At 33.5% G+C, this 26,795-nt stretch overlaps 1 protein-coding gene across 1 annotated transcript; it reads right to left on the reverse strand.

Annotated features, from left to right (window-relative positions):
- Positions 1 to 19,625: 19,625 nt before the first annotated feature.
- Positions 19,626 to 25,716, reverse strand: LOC116146437 (histidinol-phosphate aminotransferase, chloroplastic-like). The gene is made up of 10 exons (XM_031431833.1): positions 25,627 to 25,716; positions 25,069 to 25,134; positions 24,693 to 24,941; positions 24,380 to 24,463; positions 24,105 to 24,259; positions 23,881 to 23,978; positions 22,302 to 22,410; positions 21,387 to 21,544; positions 19,916 to 20,058; positions 19,626 to 19,805 (listed from the first exon to the last, which is right to left on the reverse strand). The coding sequence occupies exons 3-10, from the start codon at positions 24,933 to 24,935 to the stop codon at positions 19,626 to 19,628; spliced, it is 1,170 nt and encodes a 389-aa protein (XP_031287693.1). The 5' UTR covers positions 24,936 to 24,941; positions 25,069 to 25,134; positions 25,627 to 25,716.
- Positions 25,717 to 26,795: the final 1,079 nt, after the last annotated feature.

Below are 26,795 nucleotides of genomic sequence, written 5' to 3' on the forward strand. Positions count from 1 at the left end.
GAATCCATTTATAATTTGATATCTTACCCATTCTTGGAATGATCAATTGAGTCCCTTTGAGACCTTGTAATAGCTACAATGATCTCTTTGACTCCTTGTCTAGATGAGTAGTGGCATCCACTACCATGGCCCAGCTTCTCCTCTCTCCAATNAACAGAAAAAATAAAAATCCATTTTACACTAAAATACTCAAAATATATTAATAAAACATGTAAATACACAAACAGGCATAAATTTATTTGTCCATATATTAACTAATTATTTCCCATAAAAAAAAAAAAATAATGAAACTTTTAGTGAAAAAAAAATAGAGTATACGCACGGCCTACTGACAACGCCGGAAATGGTGGGCGACGAGTAGCGGCAGGACAGCAGGCGCAGTGAACAAAGTGAGAGGCGGCGGCACCTTCTGGTGGACTTGCGCACGGCAACAAGCTGAGCTAGCTCTAATGAGTATTGGATACTTTGTTCACATGCACAAGGTTTAACGAAATGTTATTGAACTCCATTATTTTCAAAAAGTGACAGTTATCTCACTTAATGTTAGTGAAGTTTAATGTTGAAGGGTAAAATGGAGAAAACTTGTCAGTTTAAGAAAATGAATATGAAGAGAAACCAAGAAGAAAACAACCCAAATCTAAAAAGTAAAAGCCCGATTTTGTCAGACATCAATGACCAATCGTTGTATAGGGGGTGTTTAGGTTAGTTTTTATGACGAGAGGATGAGGTTAAACTTTGTACAGAGGAATTGGTGCCCTTGGGAAATGGCATATTGATCAATTGATGGGTTTTTTTTTTTTCACATGATGTATGATTGAATAAAACGTATTTTAGTTGACTTATTTTTTGCTTTTGTCTTTTTTCTTTGGTAGCATATACAATACATAACTACTGATTTGCCCTTATTTCATGGAATTAATTCCTTTTAGTCCCTGTGGTCTCAGTCTACATTTAAGGACAATTGTTGCAAATACTGAAGTTTTGATTCTTATCGTTTCAAAATACTACTATTAGTCATTTGACTCTATAAAAGATTAATTCACTATTAAATTTATTAAAATGACAAAATTACGCTCTTTTAAATTTATTAAACATTGATATAAAAATGCATTTGAAACTGTTGTCCTTAAATTAGCAACTGAAACCATAGGGACTGGAAAGGAGTTGACTCTTATTTTATGCATAACTACTTAGAGGCGTTTGGTTTGAGAATATTATATTAAAAGGAAGATAGATTACCTTAAAGATTAATGGAAATGTTATATTAAATATGTTTGATTAAATTAAAATAAATTGTTGAGTATGTTATATTGATATGTTTGGTTAAGAGAAATAAATTGATGGGTATGTTATATAGATTACTGAATTGTCTTTCTTCTTTATATATTATAATTATTTTGATTATTTTATAACCCTCTACATTTGAGATTTTGTTAAAGTAACTCTGTCACAATAAAAGTTTAAAAATTAGCCAAAACACCCCTAATCACTCAAGACGAATGTTGATCGACAGTCATCGAAATGATACACTATCAGTCGGATCTGACTGACAGTCGTTGAAACGGCGCACGACTAACTGGATCTTGTCATGTAATTTCTTTGAAGAAAAACCATCTTCAATACACACCACCTCCCTTCATAACCATGACAAATAATTTTGAAGTAATTATTTTGAAGGAAGAGATGAAGCAAAATGCTGGTTCCAGATTTTGAGTTGCTTTTTGCTATTTTATAGTGCAAAGATGAACAAAAATGACCTTTGTCAATCTAAGGGTAAGAAACCCTTGTCATGCCAATTAGAAAAGTGTTTTTATTATTCAGATTTAACAGCTAATTCAACGTTAAAATTGTTATCTCCTTTTTTTTTTTTTTTTTGGGTAAATAAATAATCATTATAAAAGAGAAATAATTTGCAAAAGGTCATATAAAAAAGAATAATACTATGCGTACTTACGAGTGTATTGACCATCGTACTAAACTTTGTAAATATAAAGCATAGTACGGATACCATATGTAATTTTAACAAAGGTTAGTAAGATGGTTAATAAGATCCATCAGTACCCATAGCATTACTCTATAAAAAAGCGACCACCCTATCATAGGACAAGCCCTAGATTAGGCATAAAAAAATTAAGTAATCATTAATTTGCTCTATTTCAATGGGAATCCACTATTTCAATGGAAGTGAATTCACCAAAACAAAATTGGGTATAATCAAGCAGGTAGTAATAGAGCATTTGCCAACTTTATATGGATTAGTGGCAGGAAACCAAATCTATTTGAATCGGCAAAAAAGACCAAAAAACAAACAAGACCATTTAAAGGAGTTTGAAAGGATTGTTCTCAGTTACCTCAAAAGGCAAAATTGGCTGATAAGGTGACAATTTCCTCAAATTTTGTCGAATAAATGAGTCACCACTCAAACCTTGCTGGCCCTGATTCACCGGTTGTTCTAATGGCATGGTGGAAGCCATAGCAATGACCCTTCTCTCGTTTCCTTCAAACGAGAAAAAGTGTCTGTTTGGTACCACAAATTGGTGAAAATTGGTGTTGCACTTCAGTGAACAAAGAGATGAGTTTGTACTTTCTTTGTATGTGGTTTAATGGCATAGTGGAAGCCATAGCAAAAGTTTGCAGGGAGGAATTGGAGAAGGGATTGCATACACCTGAAGGGTCAGCAAAAGTTTGTAGTGGAAGCCACTGGAATGAATTGCATACAATGCAGATATTCGTGGGTGTGATTGACACCTCATCTCCTTGCTCACTGAAGTGCAACACCAATTTTCACCAATTCGTGGTACCAAACAGACACTTTTTCTCGTTTGAAGGTAACAAGAGAAGGGTCATTGCTATGGCTTCCACTATGCCATTAGACCAACAGGTGAATCAGGGTCAGCAAGGTTTAACGGAAGTTTGTAGAGAGGAATTGGAGAAGGAGGTGGCGCCTTTGTGAATCTCTTATTTGAAATGGCATATTGATGGGTTATTTTTTTTTATTTTTTTTTTTTAACACATGTTGTGTGATTGAACAAAATGTATTTTAGTTTACTTATTTTTTGCTTTTGTCTTTGGTAGCATATACAATACATAATTACTCATTTACCCTTATTTCATGGAATTAATTCTCTTTAGTCCCTATGGTTTCAGTATACATTTAAAGACAATTGTTGCAAATACTGAAGTTTTGGTTCTTATTGTTTCAAAATAACTACTATTAGTCCTTTGACACCATAAAAGATTAATTCACAAGTTAATGATTGTTTACCACCCAAACAAAAGCTTAATGACACTTTCGCACCCTCTGACTTTTAAAATACCACTTTAGTGCCCAAAACATAATTTTGTTAGTAATTTTCGTTGTGGGGAAGGACAAAATGGTCAAAAGTCTGTTATAAGTGAGGCCAGAATGGTCAACAAACATTTTGCATTTGAAATAAAAAATTAAAATTCCAAAAGACAACAAAGGGTGGAGGGCAACGATTCATGACCGATGAACAATGAGTAATTAAGTACTGGGGTTTGAGGGCTTTCGAAGACAGAAGATCAGAGGTTGAAAGTGTAGTGGAAGATTGGATTTTGGCCATTGGAATCAAGCAAAGTCGTTGCAAAAACGGTGAAACCCTAGGTGGCGGAGAGCGACGAACGACGTGCAATTGGCGTTGAGAAGGTTTGGGGTTTTGCAGATGGGAGGCCGTTGAATTGATTGGTGTCTCAAACGGGATTTCCAACGCCAAATCGGTCGAAAAAGGGAAAGAATCATACAAACCAACATCGTGCTTTTCCAGTCGATTCCATCATCGAAAATCATCCCTGTCACTACCAATTGACTCCCTAGATCTTCCTATCTAAAAGCCCTACTATTCTCGATCCTGTTTGCTCACCAATCGCCGACGATTGAAGCTTCCCCACCCTAGGGTCTTTTGTGTTTTGATTGATTAATTGAGTTTGATTCATTCAGTTTTTGTGTTTGTTGGGTTGAAAGACGATTGATGAATGTTTATTTGCAGTATCTATGGTTTGTTTATTGATTTTCTGGTCGCTGGCACACCCTAACGCTAACAGCAATCGCCGGCAATAAAAGAGACTAAGAAGAGAAGAAAAAAAGGGGGGTTTTTTTTTTTTCCCCCGTAAATCACTATATTTCCCACCCAAACCAGAAAGAAACATAATATTTGGGTAGTAAATAGGTATTTTAAAAGTCTGAGGGCGAGAAAGTGTCATTAAGTTTTTTCTACATAGGAAAAAGTCGTTAACTCATTAATTCACTATTAAATTTATATTGAAATGACAAAAAAACCCTCTTTTAAATTTATTAAAATATTATTAAACATTGATAAAAAAAAAAAAAAAAAGTGTACATATATACACTATACACACACACACACACTAACGCATTACACTTTTGAAAATTAAAATTATATAAATGTGATGAATTTGTAGTATATAATATGTTTACTTAATTTGAATTTTTAGTGTGTAAAATGTTTACTTAATTTAGTGTTGTTTGTGTAAATAATTTTTCATTTTTTTTAAAAGGGGCATTTGTATCATTTTATCATAAATTTAATAATCAATTAACATTTTATTAAGTTAAATGACTAAGACAGTGGTATTTTGAAAAGAAAAAGACCACAACTCTAGTATTTGAAACTGTTGTCCTTAAAAGTATTAATTGAAACCACAGGGAGTACAAAAGAATTAACTCTTATTTCATGCAATAACTACTTATTGTTAATGTCTATTTTTAAAGCATTTGAATTTAATTAGTTTATTATTAAATTTCGTTCATTTGGAAGAGTTAAGTGTCGCTTTTCAAACATAGTGGATCTTAGTAATTTAAACCATATTCACACTCTTAAATGCAAAATAAACACAATTTAAACCCCAATTTCTTCACACTTGTTTCTTTTAACTCCATTAAAAACACAAAATCTTGAAATGCTACAAAAATTAGCTGTGTTTCTGTATTCTTTTCTTGTTGAGAGTTTATTACTTTTTTTTTTTCTTTTTTGAAAGCCTTGGGTCTCCACGTACCCGAAGTTATGAGACTAATCCCTATGTCAAGGGTTTGGTAGGTACTCGTGGCCTACCGACCTGGCCACAAGAGTTTATTACTTTAAAATTGTTTTCATCTTGTTTTGTATTATGGTGGCTTAGGCCTCTTAGCACTACTAATGTTTATAAGTAATTTTGACCATGGTTATTAGTATCCTACGATACTCGATACGTATCATACGATACGATTCAATATAGATCGCCAACGATACGTATCAGAGAGTGTATTATAAACCTTTCGATTCGTTGATATGTATCCTTAAAAATATCTATACGACTTTATTAATTTGGGCCAAAGGCCCAAAAAAAATTTTCGGGCCAGAACCGGGTCACCCAACCTAGTTCACTAAAACCTATCCAAATTTACTCATTTTGCATAGAGAAAGTAAAGAGAAACATGTGTTGTCCATTTTGCATGATAATAATAATATAAGTGGAGATATAGATATTGGCATTGATCTTGGAAATGATATGAATGGTTGAGAGAAAATGTTATAGATTCTCAATTTTGTGATTAATTTTGATTATGTAATACCATAATTTAAAGCCAATAATACCACAAAATTCTTTAATTAATCTTGTGGATGATATTAATTTTTAGAAAATTAATATTATTTTATTTATTATTTTATTAATTTTTTTGAAAAAGGTGTATCCTACTATATAATACAATACGCGATACACGATTAAAAAATTAAGTTTTTGATACGTGATACGATACGCGATTTGACAACCATGTTTGCGACGATTTTAATCAAGTTTATGAAATGCATCAATAAAATTAATAGATTTTATTATTAGTAGTATTTATTTTATTAAATTAAGGATTTCTAAAACACTATATTATATTAATTATAATAATTGTACACTATAATTATATAACTAATCAAACTATAAATTACCCAAAATCACCCAGAAGCTAACCATGGGAGAACACATCAAAGAACTTGATGACAGCCATTTAAGCTACTGAATCTCCTATTGATATTACATCATTCTTCATAAATAATAGCCAAAGCCATTACAAAATGTAGACATCCTCAGAAAAACCATCTTCAATACACACCACGTACCTTCATAACCATGACAAATATTTTTGAAGAAAGAGATGAAGCAAACTGCTGGTTCCAGATTTTGAGTTGCTTTTTGCTCTTTTATAGTGCAAAGACGATAAAAAGTGACCTTTGTCAATCAAAGGGTAAGAAAGCACAGGTCATGCCAATTATTTTCTTATTCAGATTAACCGCTAATTCAGCATTAAAATTAGAAACCTTGGATTTGATTGTGGACTTAAAAAACTACCTATAAACTCGTTACACCCATTCATGATTGTTAGTATCCTACGATACGCGATATATATTTTATAATACGATTCGATATGAGTCGCCAACGATACGTATTAGAGAGTGTATCCTAAACTTTTTGATACGTTGATATGTATTCTACAATACGATACGTATTCGTTTGTATCCTTAAAAATATCGATACAAATCGATACAACTTCATTAATTTGGGCTAAAGGTCCAAAAAAATTTTCAAGTCAAATTTGGGTCACCGAACCCAGTTCACTAAAACCTGCCAAAATTTACCAATTTTGCATGGAGAAAGTGAAAAGAAAGATGTGTTGCCCATTTTGTATGATAATAATAACACAAGTTGAGTTATAGATATTGACATTAATCTTAGAAATAATATGAATGGTTGAGAGGAAATGATATAGACTCTTAATTTTGTGATTAATTTTGATTATGTAATACCATAATTTAAAGCCAATAATACCACAAAATTTGTTAATTAATCATGGGGATGATATTAATTTTTAGAAAATTTTCATTATTTTATTTATTTTTTTTGAAAAAAGGCGTATCCTGTGATACGATACGATACGCGATACATGATTCGAAAATTAGGTTTTTGATACACGATACGATACACGATTTGACAACCATGCATCCAATAATTCCGTAAAATGCTTGCAACCTTTATATTATCGCGATGGTTGGCCTAAAGTTAACCATGGTTGTTAGTATCATATGATATGCGATACATATCCTATGATACTATTCGATACGGGTCGTTAACGATACGCATCAGAGAGTGTATCCTAAACCTTTCGATACTTTGATATGTATCATATGATACAATATGTATCCGTTTGTATTCTTAAAAATATCGATACAAATCAATACGATTTTATTAATTTGGGCCAAAGATCTAAAAAAATTTTCAAGTCAAATTCGAGTCACTCAACTCGGTTCACTAAAATCTGTCCAAATTTATCAATTTTGCATGGAGAAAGTGAAAAGGAAGATGTGTTGTCCATTTTGCATGATAATAATAACACAAGTGAAGTTCTAGATATTGACATTGATCTTGGAAATGATATGAATGGTTGAGAGGAAATGATATATATAGATTCTTAATTTCGATTATGTAATACCATAATTTAAAGCTAATAATACTACAAAATTTGTTAATTAATCATGGGAATGATACTTATTTTTATAAAATTTTTATTTATTTTTTTGAAAAAGGCGTATCCGACAATGCGATATGATATGATGTGCGATACATAATTCAAAAAATTAGATTTTCAATACACGATATGATACACGATTTGACAACTAAACTGATATCTATTCCCCAATTTTGTAGGTTGGAGAAAACTAATGTTTAGGAAGATCTAATTTTTACAAGTTTAGTGTGAAAAGTTAAAAATCGTTACACATATAGCTAAATAAAGTAATCCAGTATAACAATTTGTCGGTAAAGATTCATTGGACAGTATATCTCATCATCACATCCTCGACATAGAGCAACAAAAGCTGCTATCCCACCATTAAAAAGGCTACCAATTACAAAGAGTGAATTTAAATCTCAAGGACATTGTTAGAACTTTATTTTATATTAACCAAATTATAGGTTACTTTCGTGTTCTAATGGTATGTATCATCAGACAATCAGAGCAAGCTAATTATTTTATAATTCTAAGCCGACCCTTAGTAAACTACCACAAATTGATACAAAGTCTTTCAACCCAAAGTTTATATTATAAGCAATATATATAGGGAAAATAAATTTAGTTTATCTCACACAGCCAACCACCAAACAGTGCAGTTTATAAATCAAAATAGGATCAGCCATGTTTTCATCAACAGTAATACTGCACTCACAACCCTTCTTATTAACTTTCTCTCACAAACGTGACGTGTCAGCTCGTCATTGGTCAGCTTGAATGGGTCCTGCCTGACCAAATGCAAGCTGACCAATTACAAGTTGTCACGTTAACGTTTGTGAGAGAAAATTGTGAGAAGTGTTTTTCAACTTATCTTTATTCTTTCATCAATGACCTTCTCAAATCCTTTGCTCCATTATTTAACATAACACTAAAATATGACAAAATTCCTCCTAGCAACATTATTGTACTTGAATGGTTATTTAAAGGAGAAGAAAAACAAAGCAATGAGTTTTATTTGATACATTTGAATAGTAAAAATCTGCAACCTTCACAACTCTGCACATTAAGCTTGATTCATAAGAAACTAAAAAGAATAAGCAAAGACAGAAAGACCGTACCAGCTCTTTTGCTAAATGTACGAAGGACATAAGTTACATGCTTCTTCACCCACTTCATCTTGGATTCAAGACCTGAAAACTCGATGTATGCTTCATCCAATCCCCTTATGGGCATCTCAAGGATCTTGAAAAGATCTTGCTCATTGATGATACTGAGAAACCATAGTTAACATGACCAAAAAAAAAAAAAAAAATGGTCAAGAGACCCTACAAGACATGAGAAAAGAATTGCGTGCACTTTTCCACATTCCAAATTTAAATCACAGTTCAGAAACTCCCCTATCAGAATAAGCACATCAGTATTACACCAAAGATGTAATGTGAAAAAAAAAAAAAAAAAAAAAAAAAAAAAAAAAAAAAAAAAAGATTTAATTTGGTGAGCATCTTGAAAACAAAATGGTTGTTTTGACAATTTTTCCTGAATACAAAGATAAAACCCATCTTAACTGTTTTTAAAGATGCTAAACAAGTATGCTTTTAAATCATTTGTGAGCAGATTAATACATGTTAGGCATCAGAGGACAAACCTTTGTCATTTCATTGTCAAGAACCTCTTTAAAGAGCTACCTGGATGTTAGCTTATTCTAGACAGGAAAAAAAAAAAAAAAAAAAAAAAAAAAAGTTCTCAATGATGTGAATCATTTATAATCAAACTTGGCATGAGAATTGAGCTCCAACACATAAAAACCAATGAGAATAAAATGATTTAAGATCATAAACAGGTGCTTATTACTTCTACACTATATCAAAAATAGCATGTTGAAACTCAAAAAATATCAAATTTTGGTGTTAAAACAGGAATTTTCAGTGCACAGTCAACTGTTCATGAAATGATCATGGGACAGATTAGCCAAATCCCTTGTATCTCTTCCAAAAGAACTACAGTTTTCACCCACGAAACAGACAAACACAGCCAGTGAGCAGAGAAATTGAGAATAACCTCCATCTGGATTGTTGGAGAAGTTAGAAATATGCATTTTGGTCTCTCCCGCTCAACGCAGCATCAGCATGAGTTCCACATTCAAGCTGAAATCTGACTTCCTCGAAACTGCAAAAGGTTACACAAATAAAGTTGCATCTTAAAAGAAAACACATGAATCATGGCTTCAGGGACAGATAACAAAGAGGACTATTTGATCCTGGAAAAGGTTTGCATACTTGGAAGTTTTACCTATTCTAGTCTACAAAGGGTACTCATTTTAAATTTTGTTTTGCAAGATCTGGCAGTAGTTAATCAATTGAATCTTGTAGTTGAATGGTTTTTTAGTTATTAGATAGTAATATTGTCTTGAAGTGTTTTAGGTTAATTTTCAGTGATATGAGAGAACCCACCCCCCTCAAACATTGGACTAGGCCATGGTCTTTCATGGCTTGATAGAACTCTCATTGGAAAACCGGCTTGCCAAGGGAGGGTGCCCAAGCCTATAACCACATGCCCACCCTTTTCCCTTCCAATGTGGGATTCATATTCCGCCACGCTTCCGCAACCGACGTCTATGTCGGCTTCTTTACCCCACTGGCCTCTTTAACCCTTGGGTGACTACGCGGATCCCCTTTCCCTCGGGCCTCCATGCCCTTTATCGGATGCAGCCCAGCCAATGGTTAGCCTGCCGATCATGCCACACGTGCGCTGCCACGTAGGCTTAGAATCATGCTCTAACACCATTGATAAGAACCCACCTCAATAACTCAAACAATTGGGCTAGGTCATGGGTCTTTCATGGGCTTGGGTGTCTATCTCCTTGAAACCAGTTGTTAAGGAGTGCCCAAACCTTTATAACCCCATCGCACCACCTTGTCTATCCTTTAATCCTTCCCTTCAATGTGAATCCAACATAAAGATTTCTAATCTTAATAGTTTTGGTTTAAATCGAAGTTTGATTTAAAAAGTGGAGGTAGAAAGTTAACTTTACATCTTTGTATTTTAAGATTATGAAGAATGCTTAATTATGAGAACTGCATTTTCTGTGTTGAATTCTCACAATAATTTCTGAGTTTCTAACTGTTTTCTATTGCTTTTTCATTTTCTTCTCCTATTCTCTTTTTCTTTCTTACTTCAAAATCCACATCACCAAATTTTACTATTGTCACCATTTCAGAGTATTATGTTATACATGAAAAGAATGATCTACATGAGTGAATCCAGAGCGTGAACAGTTCTCCATAACAAAAACCTCAAAATATAAATTTAACCAGAGAATTCTATAATAACTATTAAAAAAAAAAAAAAAAAAAAAAACCCTTAAATATCCCAAAAAAACCCCCGCCATTTTAATACACTATTTCTTAATCTCAGCCCTTTCTAATATCAAATCTTAAACCCCTGTTCCTTCCAAAATAGGTCGGTCTTACACTTGATGGAGTAAGAGTTAAATAAAATAACCCATGACAATGAATCATAAATGTAATTAACAACTTCAAAAGCTATGTTTGCAGAAATTAAAAGGTACCAGAAAGCTTAAACTTTACCTTTGATGACATGTGCACCATTAACAGCAGCATCAAATTCATACATTGTAAAGGTCGGAGGGCAGTCCACAATCTTGCCACCAGGATCTAGTACACATCTGTAGATATAGATAAACAAAGAAACAATAAACTATTATAAACTTCACAGTTCTTTAAGTTCATAGATATTAATGCGTAGTTTCATAGCATTAAAAAATAGTCACAATTTTATTACTGACCGCATAATTAAATCAATGAGTTCATCTGCCCCACAGCCACAAGAATATGATTTGATTCAAGCCCTGAATCTTTAGATAGGGCATCACGCAGTCGGACTTTCAGGATCGGATAGATATACGGAATTTCAATTGTCCCAATGCTTGACTAACCTACAACAATCTGAAACTTTACTCAGGAGACTAAGGAGTATTCAGATGTAAAAATGATACCAGTAATCATTATACACTAGAACATAAGAAAGGGAGTATGTGTTGCATATTACTTGCCTCGGAGGTGGACCATAGGGGTTTTCATTTGCATCTATTTTGATAATATCCTCAGGTTTTCTTCCAAGTTTGATCGACAAAACCTATAAAAAATATATATATGTTTTTCTTTTAAGAAAACAGGGAATCCACATTTCAATGGAAGTGAATTCACCAAAACAAAATTCGGTATACTCAAGCAGGTATAATGAGCATTTTCCTACTTTGTATGGATTGAGGCAGCAGGAACCAAATTATTTGAACTCACAAAGACCAAAACAAACAGACCCTCAAAAGAGTTTGAAAGCATGTTCTCATTACCTCAAAGGGCAAAATTGGCTGATAAGTGACAATTTCCTCAAATTTTTGAATAAATGAGTCACCGTCAAACCCTGCTGACCCTGATTCACCTGTTGGTCTAATGGCATACTGGAAGCCATAGCAATGACCCTTCTCTTGTTTCCTTCAACGAGAAAAAGAGTCTGTCTGTGTACCCCAAATTGGTGAAAATTGGTGTTGCACTTCAGTGAACAAGAGATGAGGTGTCAATCACACCCATGATATCTGCATTGTATGCAATTCATTTTAGCCTCCAAACATGTTTACGAGAATAGCGTTAAGTTTCCACATACAAAAAGTGCAATTAACCCAATTTCCAGACAGGGAGAAAATATTTCGGTGAGCATACCTAATTAAGAGAATAGTTACGAAATTGGAGACAGCCAGAACTAGGAAGGGAAGTCGTGTAAACCTAGCAAGAACCAAACATCTCTTAAGGTTGTAAAGGAGCTACTGAAATATGCCCCCATATTTGGGAAGGGCTTGGCTTGAATTTATAATTTTTTTTTTTTTTTTTTTTTTTTTTGACTCATTTCCCAGGAATCACCCAAACACTGGACCAATATCCAAAATTAGAAAAGAAATAACTAGAGTTGTAACATCAAATGCAAGACTGATATATAACAAGATTTCATTTTGACAGAAAGTAGTCAATATTTATTTTTGAAAATATTATTTCTCATTGTCAGTGAACTAACATCAAACATATCTAAGAAACTAAACTGATCACAGAAAAAATAAAAATCCATTTTACACTGAAATACTCAAAATATATTAATAAAACATGTATAACCAAACAGGCATAAATTTATTTGTCCAATATTACTAATTATTTCCCATAAAAAAAAAAAATTAATGAATCTTTTAGTGAAAAAAATAGAGTATACGCACGGCCTACTGACAACGCCGGAAATGTGGGCGACGAGTAGCGGCAGGACGGCAGGCGCAGTGAACAAAGTGAGAGGCGGCGGCACCTTCTGTTTTCCTCGGTGGACTTGCGCACGGCAACGCTGAGCTAGCTCTAATGAGTATTGGATACTTTGTTCACATGCACAAGTTTAACGAAATGTTATTGAACTCCATTATTTTCAAAAAGTGACAGTTATCTCACTTAATGTTAGTGAAGTTTAATGTTGAAGGGTAAAATGGAAAACTTGTCAGTTTAAGAAAATGAATATGAAGAGAAACCAAGAAGAAAACACCAAATCTAAAAAGTAAAAGCCCGATTTTGTCACATCAATGACCAATCGTTGTTAGGGGGTGTTTAGGTTAGTTTTTATGACGAGAGGATGAGGTTAAACTTTGTACAGGGTTGGTGCCCTTGGGAAATGGCATATTGATCATTGATGGGTTTTTTTTTTTTCACATGATGTATGATTGAATAAAACGTATTTTAGTTGACTTATTTTTTGCTTTTGTCTTTTTCTTTTGGTAGCATATACATACATAACTACGGATTTGCCCTTATTTCATGGAATTAATCCTTTTAGTCCCTGTGGTCTCAGTCTACATTTAGGACAATTGTTGCAAATACTGAAGTTTTGATTCTTATCGTTTCAAATACTACTATTAGTCATTTGACTCTATAAAGATTAATTCACTATTAAATTTTTAAAATGACAAATTACGCTCTTTTAAATTTATTAAACATTGATATAAAAATGCATTTGAAACTGTTGTCCTTCACAGGGTCTAGAAAGGAGTTAACTCCTATTTCATGCGTTACTACTTAGAGGCGTTTGGTTTGAGAATATATATTAAAAGGAAGATAGATTACCTTAAAGATTAGAAATGTTATATTAAATATGTTTGATTAAATTAATAAATTGTTGAGTATGTTTATTGATTGTTTGGTTAAGAGAAATAAATGTGGGTATGTTATATAGATTACTGAATTGTCTTTCTTCTTTATATATTATATTATTTTGATTATTTTATAACCCTCTACATTTAGATTTTGTTAAAGTAACTCTGTCACAATAAAGTTTAAAATTAGCCAAAACACCCCTAATCACTCAAGACGAATGTTGATCGACAGTCATCGAAATGATACACTATCAGTCGATCTGACTGACAGTCGTTGAAACGGCGCACGACTAACTGGATCTTGTCATGTAATTTCTTGAGAAAAAACCATCTTCAATACACACACACCTCCCTTCATAACCATGACAAATAATTTTGAAGTAATTATTTTGAAGGAAGAATGAAGCAAAGCTGGTTCCAGATTTTGAGTTGCTTTTTGCTATTTTATAGTGCAAAGATGAACAAAATGACCTTTGTCAATCTAAGGGTAAGAAACCCTTGTCATGCCAATTAGAAAAGTGTTTTTATTATTCAGATTTAACAGCTATTCAACGTTAAATTGTTATCTCCTTTTTTTTTTTTTTTTTGGGTAAATAAATAATCATTATAAAAGAGAAATAATTTGCAAAAGTCTAAAAAAGAATAATACTATGCGTACTTACGAGTGTATTGACCATCGTACTAAACTTTGTAAATATAAAGCATAGTACGGATACCATATGTAATTTAACAAGGTTAGTAAGATGTTAATAAGATCCATCAGTACCCATAGCATTACTCTATAAAAAAGCGACCACCCTATCATGGACAAGCCCTAATTAGGCATAAAAAAATTAAGTATCATTAATTTGCTCTATTTCAATGGAATCCACTATTTCAATGGAAGTGAATTCACCAAAACAAAATTGGGTATAATCAAGCAGGTAGTAATAGAGCATTTGCCAACTTTATATGGATTAGTGGGGAAACCAAATCTATTTGAATCGGCAAAAAGACCAAAAAACAACAAGACCATTTAAAGGAGTTTGAAAGGATTGTTCTCAGTTACCTCAAAAGGCAAAATTGGCTGATAGTGACAATTTCCTCAAATTTGTCGAATAATGAGTCACCACTCAAACCTTGCTGGCCCTGATTCACCGTTTGTTCTAATGGCATGGTGGAAGCCATAGCAATGACCCTTCTCTCGTTTCCTTCAAACGAGAAAAAGTGTCTGTTTGGTACCACAAATTGGTGAAAATTGGTGTTGCACTTCAGTGAACAAAGAGATGAGTTTGTACTTTCTTTGTATGTGGTTTAATGGCATAGTGGAAGCCATAGCAAAAGTTTGCAGGAGGAATTGGAGAAGGGATTGCATACACCTAGGGTCAGCAAAAGTTTGTAGTGGAGCCACTGGAATGATTGCATACAATGCAGATATCGTGTGTGTATTGACACCTCATCTCCTTGCTCCACTGAAGTGCAACACCAATTTTCACCAATTCGTGGTACCAAACAGACACTTTTTCTCGTTTGAAGGTAACAAGAGAAGGGTCATTGCTATGCTTCCACTATGCCATTAGACCAACAGGTGAATCAGGGTCAGCAAGGTTTAACGGAAGTTTGTAGAGAGGAATTGGAGAAGGAGGTGGCGCCTTTGTGAATCTCTTATTTGAAATGGCATATTGATGGGTTATTTTTTTTTATTTTTTTTTTTTACACATGTTGTGTGATTGAACAAATGTATTTTAGTTTACTTATTTTTTGCTTTTGTCTTTGTAGCATATACAATACAATTACTCATTTACCCTTATTTCATGGAATTAATTCTCTTTAGTCCCTATGTTTTCAGTATACATTTAAAGACAATTGTTGCAAATACTGAAGTTTTGGTTCTTATTTTTTCAAAATAACTACTATTAGTCCTTTGACACCATAAAAGATTAATTCACAAGTTAATGATTGTTTACCACCCAAACAAAAGCTTAATGACACTTTCGCACCCTCTGACTTTTAAAATACCACTTTAGTGCCCAAAACATAATTTTGTTATTAATTTTCGTTGTGGGAAGGACAAAATGGTCAAAAGTCTGTTATAAGTAGCCGGAATGGTCAACAAACATTTTGCATTTGAAATAAAAAATTAAAATTCCAAAAGACACAACGGGTGGAGGGCAACGATTCATGACCGATGAACAATGAGTAATTAAGTACTGGGGTTTGAGGGCTTTCAAGCAGAAATCAGAGGTTGAAAGTGTAGTGGAAGATTGGATTTTGGCCATTGGAATCAAGCAAAGTCGTTGCAAAAACGTTGAAACCCTAGGTGGCGGAGCGACGAACGACGTGCAATTGGCGTTGGAAGGTTTTGGGGTTTTGCAGATGGAGGCCGTTGAATTGTTGGTGTCTCAAACGGGATTTCCAACGCCAAATCGGTCAAAAAGGGAAGAAATCATACAAACCACCATCGTGCTTTTCCAGTCGATCCATCATCGAAAATCATCCCTGTCACTACCATTGACTCCCTAGATCTTCCTATCTAAAAGCCCTACTATTCTCGTCCTGTTTGCTCACCAATCGCCGACGATTGAGCTCCCCACCCTAGGTCTTTTGTTTTTGATTGATTAATTAGTTTGATTCATTCAGTTTTTGTGTTTGTTGGTTTGAAAGACGATTGATGAATGTTTATTTGCAGTATCTATGGTTTGTTTATTGATTTTCTGGTCGCTGGCACACCCTAACGCTAACAGCAATCGCCGGCAATAAAAGAGACTAAGAAGGAAGAAAAAAGGGGGTTTTTTTTTTTTCCCCCGTAATCACTATATTTCCCACCCAAACCAAAAGAAACATAATATTTGGGTAGTAAATAGGTATTTTAAAAGTCTGAGGGCGAGAAAGTGTCATTAAGTTTTTTCTACATAGGAAAGTCGTTAACTCATTAATTCACTATTAAATTTATATTGAAATGACAAAAAAACCCTCTTTTAAATTTATTAAAATATTTAAACTTGATAAAAAAAAAAAAAAGTGTACTATATACACTATACACAACACACACACAACGCATTACACTTTTGAAAATTAAATTATATAATGTGATGAATTTGTAGTAATAATATGTTTACTTAATTTGAATTTTAGTGTGTAAAATGTTTACTTAATTTAGTGTTGTTTGTGTAAATAATTTTTCATTTTTTTTAAAGGGGCATTTGTATCATTTTCATAAATTTAATAATCAATTAACATTTTTATAAGTTAAATGACTAAGACGTGGTATTTTGAAAAGAAAAAGACCACAACTCTAGTATTTGAAACTGTTGTCCTTAAAAGTATTATTGAAACCACAGGGAGTACAAAAGAATTAACTCTTATTTCATGCAATAACTATTATTGTTAATGTCTATTTTTAAAGCATTTGAATTTAATTAGTTTATTATTAAATTTCGTTCATTTGGAAGAGTTAAGTGTCGCTTTTCAAACATGGGATCTTAGTAATTTAAACCATATTCACACTCTTAAATGCAAAATAACACAATTTAAACCCCAATTTCTTCACACTTGTTTCTTTAACTCCATTAAAAACAAAATCTTGAAATGCTACAAAAATATCTGTTGTTTCTGTATTCTTTTCTTGTTGAGAGTTTATTACTTTTTTTTTTTCTTTTTTGAAAGCCTTGGGTCTCCACGTACCCGAAGTTGAGACTAATCCCTATGTCAGGGTTTGGTAGGTACTCGTGGCCTACCGACCTGGCCACAAGAGTTTATTACTTTAAAATTGTTTTCATCTTGTTTTGTATTATGGTGGCTTAGGCCTTTAGCACTACTTGTTTATAAGTAATTTTGACCATGTTTATTATATCCTACGTACTCGATACGTATCATACGATACGATTCAATATAGATCGCCCTATACTTGGGCTTACGAGTAATGTGTAGTTTATAGATGATTCCACATATCTAGGGTTCATGCAATAGTCTTGTACCTCTAAAGAGGTATGTTGTATGGCCGTCTCTCGGATATGCAACAATAAATAAATAAACAAAGATTATCATTCACTTAAATTCAACCTGACTAAATAACCAGAAATCACCAGTTTTACAAGCCTGAAAACTGAGACCAGACCATTTCTAGAAATTTATGATGGTTAATTAAATTATCAAAGAAACTATTCTACAACATACAACACCATTCAAGATTCTACATCATTCATATTTGGAAGGAACTGAAAGTCCCAACCTCAATGAGAAGGAGAGGAAACCACCATATTGGCAATTAGAGAACCCTTGACTTGCAGGCAACTTAAATTTTTTTTGGGAAAGACCTAAAAAATGCAACTTCCCCCATCCATTTGTCTTAGTCTACCAAAACTGTTTCACCATTTCCAATTTCCAACTTCACAAATTGAATAATTTAGTGCCAAAGGATGGCACCTACCACAACCCCTGTGCTTACGTTGGAGTCCCAAACATCCTTTTGAAGTCCATATTTATTTCTAATGACAACATGCAAAGGAGAATTGCTTCTGAAAGAAATCTCAAAAAGCCACTTTTATGGCAGAGCTATATTCCTCCTCTTCCCCTTTAGAAATGGCTTGGGAAACTATTCTGCAACCAAGTGCTCTCTTTTCCTTTCTCTTCTTCCCAGCAGAAACCTGTCATAATTTTCTCTAGTTTTTGCTGCATCCTTAGGAATATAAGAAGGTAAAAGTAAGACTTAGAAGCTGCTGACAATAGAAGAGTGAGTCTACCTCCCTCAGAAGACAGATTTTTCTCCACCTCCCAAACTCTGATGAACTTTCTCAATAACCAGATTCTAAAAAGCCATAACCTCAGGGTTGCTTTGCAAAGACATTCCAATATACTTCATAGGCCAACCGCCTATCTCACAGCAAACTTGGGTATGAGCTACACAATCTTCTTTCTTGAATGTACCAATGATTAAGCTACTTAAAAAGCAAGTCAACAACCTCAATAATATTAAGAAACTCAGCCTTATCCCCAAATGAAGAAGATTGTATCACTGGAAATTTACCCAAACCAATTTCCTTCCCATAGTAGACTAAAATAAAATCAAACTCCTTGGCTCTATCCACTTATCGACTTTGAATAAGAGAAAGGATGAAGCAGATTATCCTTGTCTTAAACTTCTTAAAGCCACAAATTTGCCTCTAAACTTACAATTTGAAAAAATAAAATAAAATATTTAGTGGATCTCAAGCATCCACTAGTCCACTTCATCTTTGGCCGAAGCCTTTGGCCTCCAACACACCCTCCAGTAACTCCAAACCACAAGGTCTTAGGACTTCTCCGAGTAAATCTTAAACACAAAGCCTCCTTGACTTCTTTTATTCCTTTACTATCTAGTTAGCAATTAAGATAAAAGTAGGCTCTTGTAAAACAATCAGTAATGTTTAATTTGACATAGATATACCATAAATTTCAGCACTAAAAGATTATAGAGTATGACAAAAAATCCTGCCTTGAATTCAATGCACACATGTTATTAAAAAAAATCCAATCTGCTTCAATGTCAAATAAAATTTGCATGTCTCAATGATGTAGCAGCATCACATGGTCCTATAATTATAGAGCATTAGATTCAATATGTAAACAAATCTATACCGATCACTTCATGCAAGCTAAATGCAAGATAGGGAAAGTTAAGGAACTACACAATTCTTGGCATTAATATTTAAAGAAGTTCAAAGAACTTCTAAGGGTCATAAGACAAAGGGCAGCGGTAAACCCAAGTTAGGCACTTTAGAACTACCTAATTTGGGAGCATGGAAACATCAAAGGGACATCATACAAACTACTGAACAAGACAAGGTTTACAGATATGAAAAATATACATAAGCCATGACAACAACAAAACCAAAAAATTAAAAGAACAAATGTCATTATAGCAGGCAAACTATTGGATGCAGAAGTAAAACTATTTTACTATGTAAAAGCAAGGATTTGCAGGAAAAGAATATATACCTTTAGTTTCTTAGCATTCTTTCCGGAAGTAACCTCACAAAGAATAAAATTTGAATAGCTTGGATATGGATTGAGAAATGGTATTTCCTTCAGAAGTTTAAAGAGCCTCTCCCTTTCTTGTATCAACATCTCTTTCACATTCTGATATATATTGTTTAACTGCTATTAGGAATTATGCTAAAAGGGGTTCTATATTTGGATCAGAATATAATACAAGCACAAAATAAAAGCCATAACGGAAAGGATAAAACCTCCAGATATGTAGCGTTCTGCAAAGCTGCACATGCAGCAACTTCAGCGGCAACAGAAACATTATAAGGTTGCTTTGCTCGCCAAAGATACTCAATTATGCTCAGAGGAAATGCTCCATATCCAACACGAAGTCCAGCTAAACCTGCAGCCAATTTCATTACAATATGGATTTAGTGGGAAAAAGTTAAATCGTTACACATATAGCTAAATAAAGTAATCCAGTATAACACTAATTTGTCGGTAAAAGATTCATTGGACAGATATATCTCATCATCACATCCTCGACATAGAGCAACAAAAGCTGCTATCCCACCATTAAAAAGGCTACCAATTACAAAGAGTGAATTTTAAAATCTCAAGGACATTGTTAGAACTTTATTTTATATTAACCAAATTATAGGTTACTTTCGTGTTCTAATGGTATGTATCATCAGACAATCAGAGCAAGCTAATTATTTTATAATTCTAAGCCGACCCTTAGTAAACTACAACAAAATTGATATAGAAAAGACTTTCAACCCAAAGTTTATATTATAAGCAATATATATAGGGAAAATAAATTTAGTTTATCTCACACAGCCAACCAACAAACAGTGCAGTTTATAAATCAAAATATGGATCAGCCATGTTTTCATTAACAGTAATACTACACTCACAAACCTTTCTTNTATATCTCATCATCACATCCTCGACATAGAGCAACAAAAGCTGCTATCCCACCATTAAAAAGGCTACCAATTACAAAGAGTGAATTTTAAAATCTCAAGGACATTGTTAGAACTTTATTTTATATTAACCAAATTATAGGTTACTTTCGTGTTCTAATGGTATGTATCATCAGACAATCAGAGCAAGCTAATTATTTTATAATTCTAAGCCGACCCTTAGTAAACTACAACAAAATTGATACAAAGAAGTCTTTCAACCCAAAGTTTATATTATAAGCAATATATATAGGGAAAATAAATTTAGTTTATCTCACACAGCCAACCAACAAACAGTGCAGTTTATAAATCAAAATATGGATCAGCCATGTTTTCATTAACAGTAATACTACACTCACAAACCTTTCTTATTAACTTTCTCTCACAAAAGAGACGTGTCAACTCGTCATTGGTCAGCTTGAAATAGGTCCAGCCTGACCAAATGCAAGCTGAACAATTACAAGATATCACGTCAACGTTTGTGAGAGAAAATTGTAAGAAGTGTTAGTCAACCTATCTTTATTCTTTCATCAATGACCTTCTACAAATCCTTTGCTCCATTATTTAACATAACACTAAAATATGACAAAATTCCTCCTAACAACATTATTGTACTTGAATGGTTATTTAAAGGAGAAGAAAAACAAAGCAATGAGTTTTATTTGATACATTTGAAATAGTAAAAATCTGCAACCTTCACAACTCTGCACATTAAGCTTGATTCATAAGAAACTGAAAACAATAAGCAAAGACAGAAAGACCATACCAGCTCTTTTGCTAAATGTACGAAGGACAATTAAGTTATCGTGCTTCTTCACCCACTTCATCTTGGATTCAAGACCTGAAAACTCGATGTATGCTTCATCCAATACCACTAAAATGGGCATCTCAAGGATCTTGAAAAGATCTTGCTCATTGATGATACTGAGAAACCATAGTTAACATGACCAAAAAAAAAAAAAATTGTCAAGAGAAAACCTACAAGACATCAGAAAAGAATTGCGTGCACTTTTCCACATTCCAAATTTAAATCACAGTTCAGAAACTCCCCTATCAGAATAAGCACATCAGTATTACACCGAAGATGTAAATGTGAAAAAAAAAAAAAGATTTAATTTGGTGAGCATCTTGAAAACAAAATGGTTGTTTTGACAATTTTGCCTGAATACAAAGATAAAACCCATCTTAACTGTTTTTAAAGATGCTAAACAAGTATGCTTTTAAATCAATGTGTGAACAGATTAATACATGTTAGGCATCAGAGGTCAAGACCTTTGTCATTATCATTGTTAAGAACCTCTTTAAAGAGCTACCTGGATGTTAGTTTATTCTAGACAAAAAAAAAAAAAAAAAGAAGTTTTCAATAATGTGAAATCATTTGATATATCAAACTTGAGCATGAGAATTGAGCTCCAACACATAAAAACCAATGAGAATAAAATGATTTAAGATCATAAACAGGTGCTTATTACTTCTACACATATATCAAAAATAGCATGTTGAAACTCAAAAAATATCAAATTTTGGCGTTAAAACAGGAATTTTCAGTGCACAGTCAAGTGTTCATAAAATGATCATGGTACAGATTAGCCAAATCCCTTGTATCTCTTCCAAAAGAACTACAGTTTTCACCACAGAAACAGACAAACACAGCCAGTGAGCAGAGAAAATTGAGAATAACCTTCCATCTGGATTGTTTGGAGAAGTTAGAAATATGCATTTTGGTCTCTCCCGCTCAACAGCATCAGCAATGAGTTCCACATTCAAGCTGAAATCTGACTTCCTCGGAACTGCAAAAGGTTACACCAAATAAAGTTGCATCTTAAAAGATAAACACATGAATCATGGCTTAAGGGACAGATAACAAAGAGGACTATTTGATCCTGGAAAAGGTTTGTCATACTTGGAAGTTTTACCTATTCTAGTCTACAAAGGGTACTCATTTTAAATTTTGTTTTGCAAGATCTGGCAGTAGTTAAAGTCAATTGAATCTTGTAGTTGAATGGTTTTTTAGTTATTAGATAGTAAATATTGTCTTGAAGTGTTTTAGGTTAATTTTCAGTGATAAAGTGATAGGAACCCACCCCAACAACTCAAACAATTGGACTAGGCCATTGGTCTTTCATGGGCTTGGATAGAACTCTCATTGGAAAACCGGCTTGCCAAGGGAGGGTGCCCAAGCCCTTTATAACCCACATGCCCACCCTTTTCCCTTCCAATGTGGGATTCTAATATTCCGCCACGCTTCCGCAACCGACGTCTATGTCGGCTTCTTTACCCCTACTGGCCTCTTTAACCCTTGGGTGACTACGCGGATCCCCTTTCCCTCGGGCCTCCATGCCCTTTATCGGGATAGCAGCCCAGGCCAAAGGTTAGCCTGCCATGGATCAACTTGCCACACGTGCGCTGCCACGTAGGCTTAGAATCATGCTCTAACACCAATTGATAAGAACCCACCTCAATAACTCAAACAATTGGGCTAGGTCATGGGTCTTTCATGGGCTTGGGTCGAATTCTCCTTGGAAAACCAGCTTGTTAAGGAAGAGTGCCCAAACCCTTTATAACCCACATGCCCACCCTTTTCCCTTCCAATGTGGAATCCTAACATAAAGATTTCTAATCCTTAATAGTTTTGGGTTTTAAAATCGAAGTTTGATTTAAGAAAGTGGAGGTAGAAAGTTAACTTATACATCTTTGTATTTTAAGGATTATGAAGAATTGCTTAATTATGAGAACTGCATTTTCTGTGTTGAATTCTCACAATAATTTCTGAGTTTCTAACTGTTTTCTTATTGCTTTTTCATTTTCTTCTCCTATTTCTTCTTTTACTTTCTTACTTCAAAATCCACATCAACCAAATTATTACTATTGTCACCATTTAACAGAGTATTATGTTATACATGAAAAGAATGATCTACATAGGAGTGAATCCAGAGCGTGAACAAGTTGTCACACACAAAAAACTCAAATAATAATTTAACACACAGAATTCTAAAATTAACTAAAAAAAAAAAAAAAAAAAAAAGCCCTTAAATATCCCAAAAACAAACCCAGACATTTTAATACACTATTTTTAATCTCAGCCCTTTCTAATATCAAATCTTGATCACCCCTTGTTCCTTCCAAAATAGGTCGGTCTTACACTTTGATGGAGTAAGAGTTAAATAAAATAACCCATGACAATGAATCATAAAATGTAATTAACAACTTTAAAAGCTATGTTGCAGAAATTAAAAGGTACCAGAAAGCTTAAACTTTACCTTTGATGACATGTGCACCATTAACAGCAGCATCAAATTCATACATTGTAAAGGTCGGAGGGCAGTCCACAATCTTGTCACCAGGATCTAGTACACATCTGTAGATATAGATAAACAAAAGGAACAATAAACTATTATAAACTTCACAGTTCTTTAAGTTACATAGATATTAATGCATAGTTTCATAAGCATTAAATAAATAGTCACAAATTTTATTAACTGACCGCATAATTAAATCAATGAGTTCATCTGCCCCACAGCCAACAAGAATATGATTTGATTCAAGCCCTGAATCTTTAGATAAGGCATCACGCAGTCGGCGACTTTCAGGATCAGGATAGATATACGGGAATTTCAATTGTCCCAATGCTTGACTAACCTACAAACAATCTGAAACTTTTACTCAGGAGACTAAGGAGTATTCAGATGTAAAAATGATACCAGTAATCATTATAGACTAGAACATAAGAAAGGGAGTATGATGTTGCATATTACTTGCCTCTGGAGGTGGACCATAGGGGTTTTCATTTGCATCTATTTTGATAATATCCTCAGGTTTTCTTCCAAGTTTGATCGACAAAACCTATAAAAAAATATATATATGTTTTTCTTTTAAGAAAACAGGGAATCCACTATTTCAAAGGAAGTGAATTCACCAAAACAAAATTCGGTATACTCAAGCAGGTAGTAATAGAGCATTTTCCTACTTTGTATGGATTAGCAGCAGGAAACCAAATATATTTGAATCAGCACAAAAGACCAAAAACAAACAAGACCTTCCAAAAGAGTTTGAAAGTATTGTTCTCAATTACCTCAAAGGGCAAAATTGGCTGATAAGGTGACAATTTCCTCAAATGTTGTCGAATAAATGAGTCACCAGTCAAACCCTGCTGACCCTGATTCACCTGTTGGTCTAATGGCATACTGGAAGCCATAGCAATGACCCTTCTCTTGTTTCCTTCAAACGAGAAAAAGAGTCTGTCTGGTACCACAAATTGGTGAAAATTGGTGTTGCACTTCAGTGAACAAAGAGATGAGGTGTCAATCACACCCATGAATATCTGCATTGTATGCAATTCATTTCAGCCTCCAAACATGTTTACGAGAATAGCATTAAGTTTCCACATACAAAGAAAGTGCAATTAACCCAATTTCCAGACAGGGAGAAAATAGGTTCGGTGAGCATACCTTAATTAAGAGAATGAAGTTACGAAATTGGAGACAGCCAGAACTAAGAAAGGAAGTCGTGTAAACCTAGCAAGAACCAAACATCTCTTAAGGTTGTAAGAGAGCTACTGAAATATGCCGCCCATATTTGGGAAGGGCTTGGCTTGAATTTATAATTTTTTTTTTTTTTTTTTGACTTGCTTTCCCAGGCATCACCCAAAACACTGGACCAATATCCAAAATTAAAAATTAAAAAAGAAAATAACTAGAGTTGTAACATCAAATGCAAGACTAATAATATAACAAGATTTCATTTTGACAGAAAGTACTCAATATTTTATTTTTGAAAATATTCATTTCCAATTGTCAGTGAACTAACATCAAACATATCTAAGAAACTAAACTGATTAACAGAAAAAATAAAAATCCATTTTACACTAAAATACTCAAAATATATTAATAAAACATGTAAATACACAAACAGGCATAAATTTATTTGTCCATATATTAACTAATTATTTCCCATAAAAAAAAAAAAATAATGAAACTTTTAGTGAAAAAAAAATAGAGTATACGCACGGCCTACTGACAACGCCGGAAATGGTGGGCGACGAGTAGCGGCAGGACAGCAGGCGCAGTGAACAAAGTGAGAGGCGGCGGCACCTTCTGGTGGACTTGCGCACGGCAACAAGCTGAGCTAGCTCAAATGAGTATTGGATACTTTCTTCACATGCACAAGGTTTAACGAAATATTATGGAACTCCATTATTTGCAAAAAGTGACAGTTATCTCACTTAATGTTAGTGAAGTTTAATGTTGAAGGGTAAAATGGAGAAAACATGTCAGTTTAAGAAAATGAATATGAAGAGAAACCAAAATGCAAACAACCCAAATCTAAAAACCCGACTTTGTCAGACATCAATGACCAATCGTTGTATAGGGGGTGTTTAGGTTAGTTTTTATGACGAGAGGATGAGGTTGTACTTTGTACAGAGGAATTGGAGAGGGAAGTGGTGCCTTTGTGAAGGGGCATATTGATGGGTTATTTTTTTTTTTGGAAATGGTAGAGGTACAAAAAAAAAAGTGACGTGGCAGCTGTTCCATCGTTAATTTGTGAAAAGAAAAAAAAGATTGATATAAAACTAATAATATGATAGCTGTCACATCATTTTATACAAAAACTCTTATAAAGAATCTTCATATATATAGTATTTTTTTTTTTTTTTCACATTATGTATGATTGAATAAGACGCATTTTAGTTGACTTATTTTTTGCTTTTGTCTTTTGTCTTTGGTAGCATATACAATACATAACTACTGATTTACCCTTATTTCATGGAATTAATTCTTTTTAGTCCCTGTGGTTTCAGTCTGCATTTAAGGACAATTGTTGCAAAAACTGAAGTTTGGTTCTTATCGTTTCAAAATACTACTATTAGTCCTTTGACTCTGTAAAAGATTAATTCACTATTAAATTTATTAAAATGACAAAATTACGCTCTTTTAAATTTATTAAACATTGATATAAAAATGCATTTGAAACTGTTGTCCTTAAATTAGCAACTGAAACCATAGGGACTGGAAAGGAGTTGACTCTTATTTTATGCATAACTACTTGGGGGCGTTTGGTTTGAGAATATTATATTACTGAGATTGTTATATTAAAAGAAAGATAGATTACTTTGAAGATTAATAAGAATGTTATATTAAATATGTTTGGTTAAATTAAAATAAATTGTTGAGTATGT

This window comes from Pistacia vera, unplaced genomic scaffold, assembly GCF_008641045.1.
Source record: "Pistacia vera cultivar Batoury unplaced genomic scaffold, PisVer_v2 Contig478, whole genome shotgun sequence".
NCBI lineage: Eukaryota > Viridiplantae > Streptophyta > Magnoliopsida > Sapindales > Anacardiaceae > Pistacia > Pistacia vera.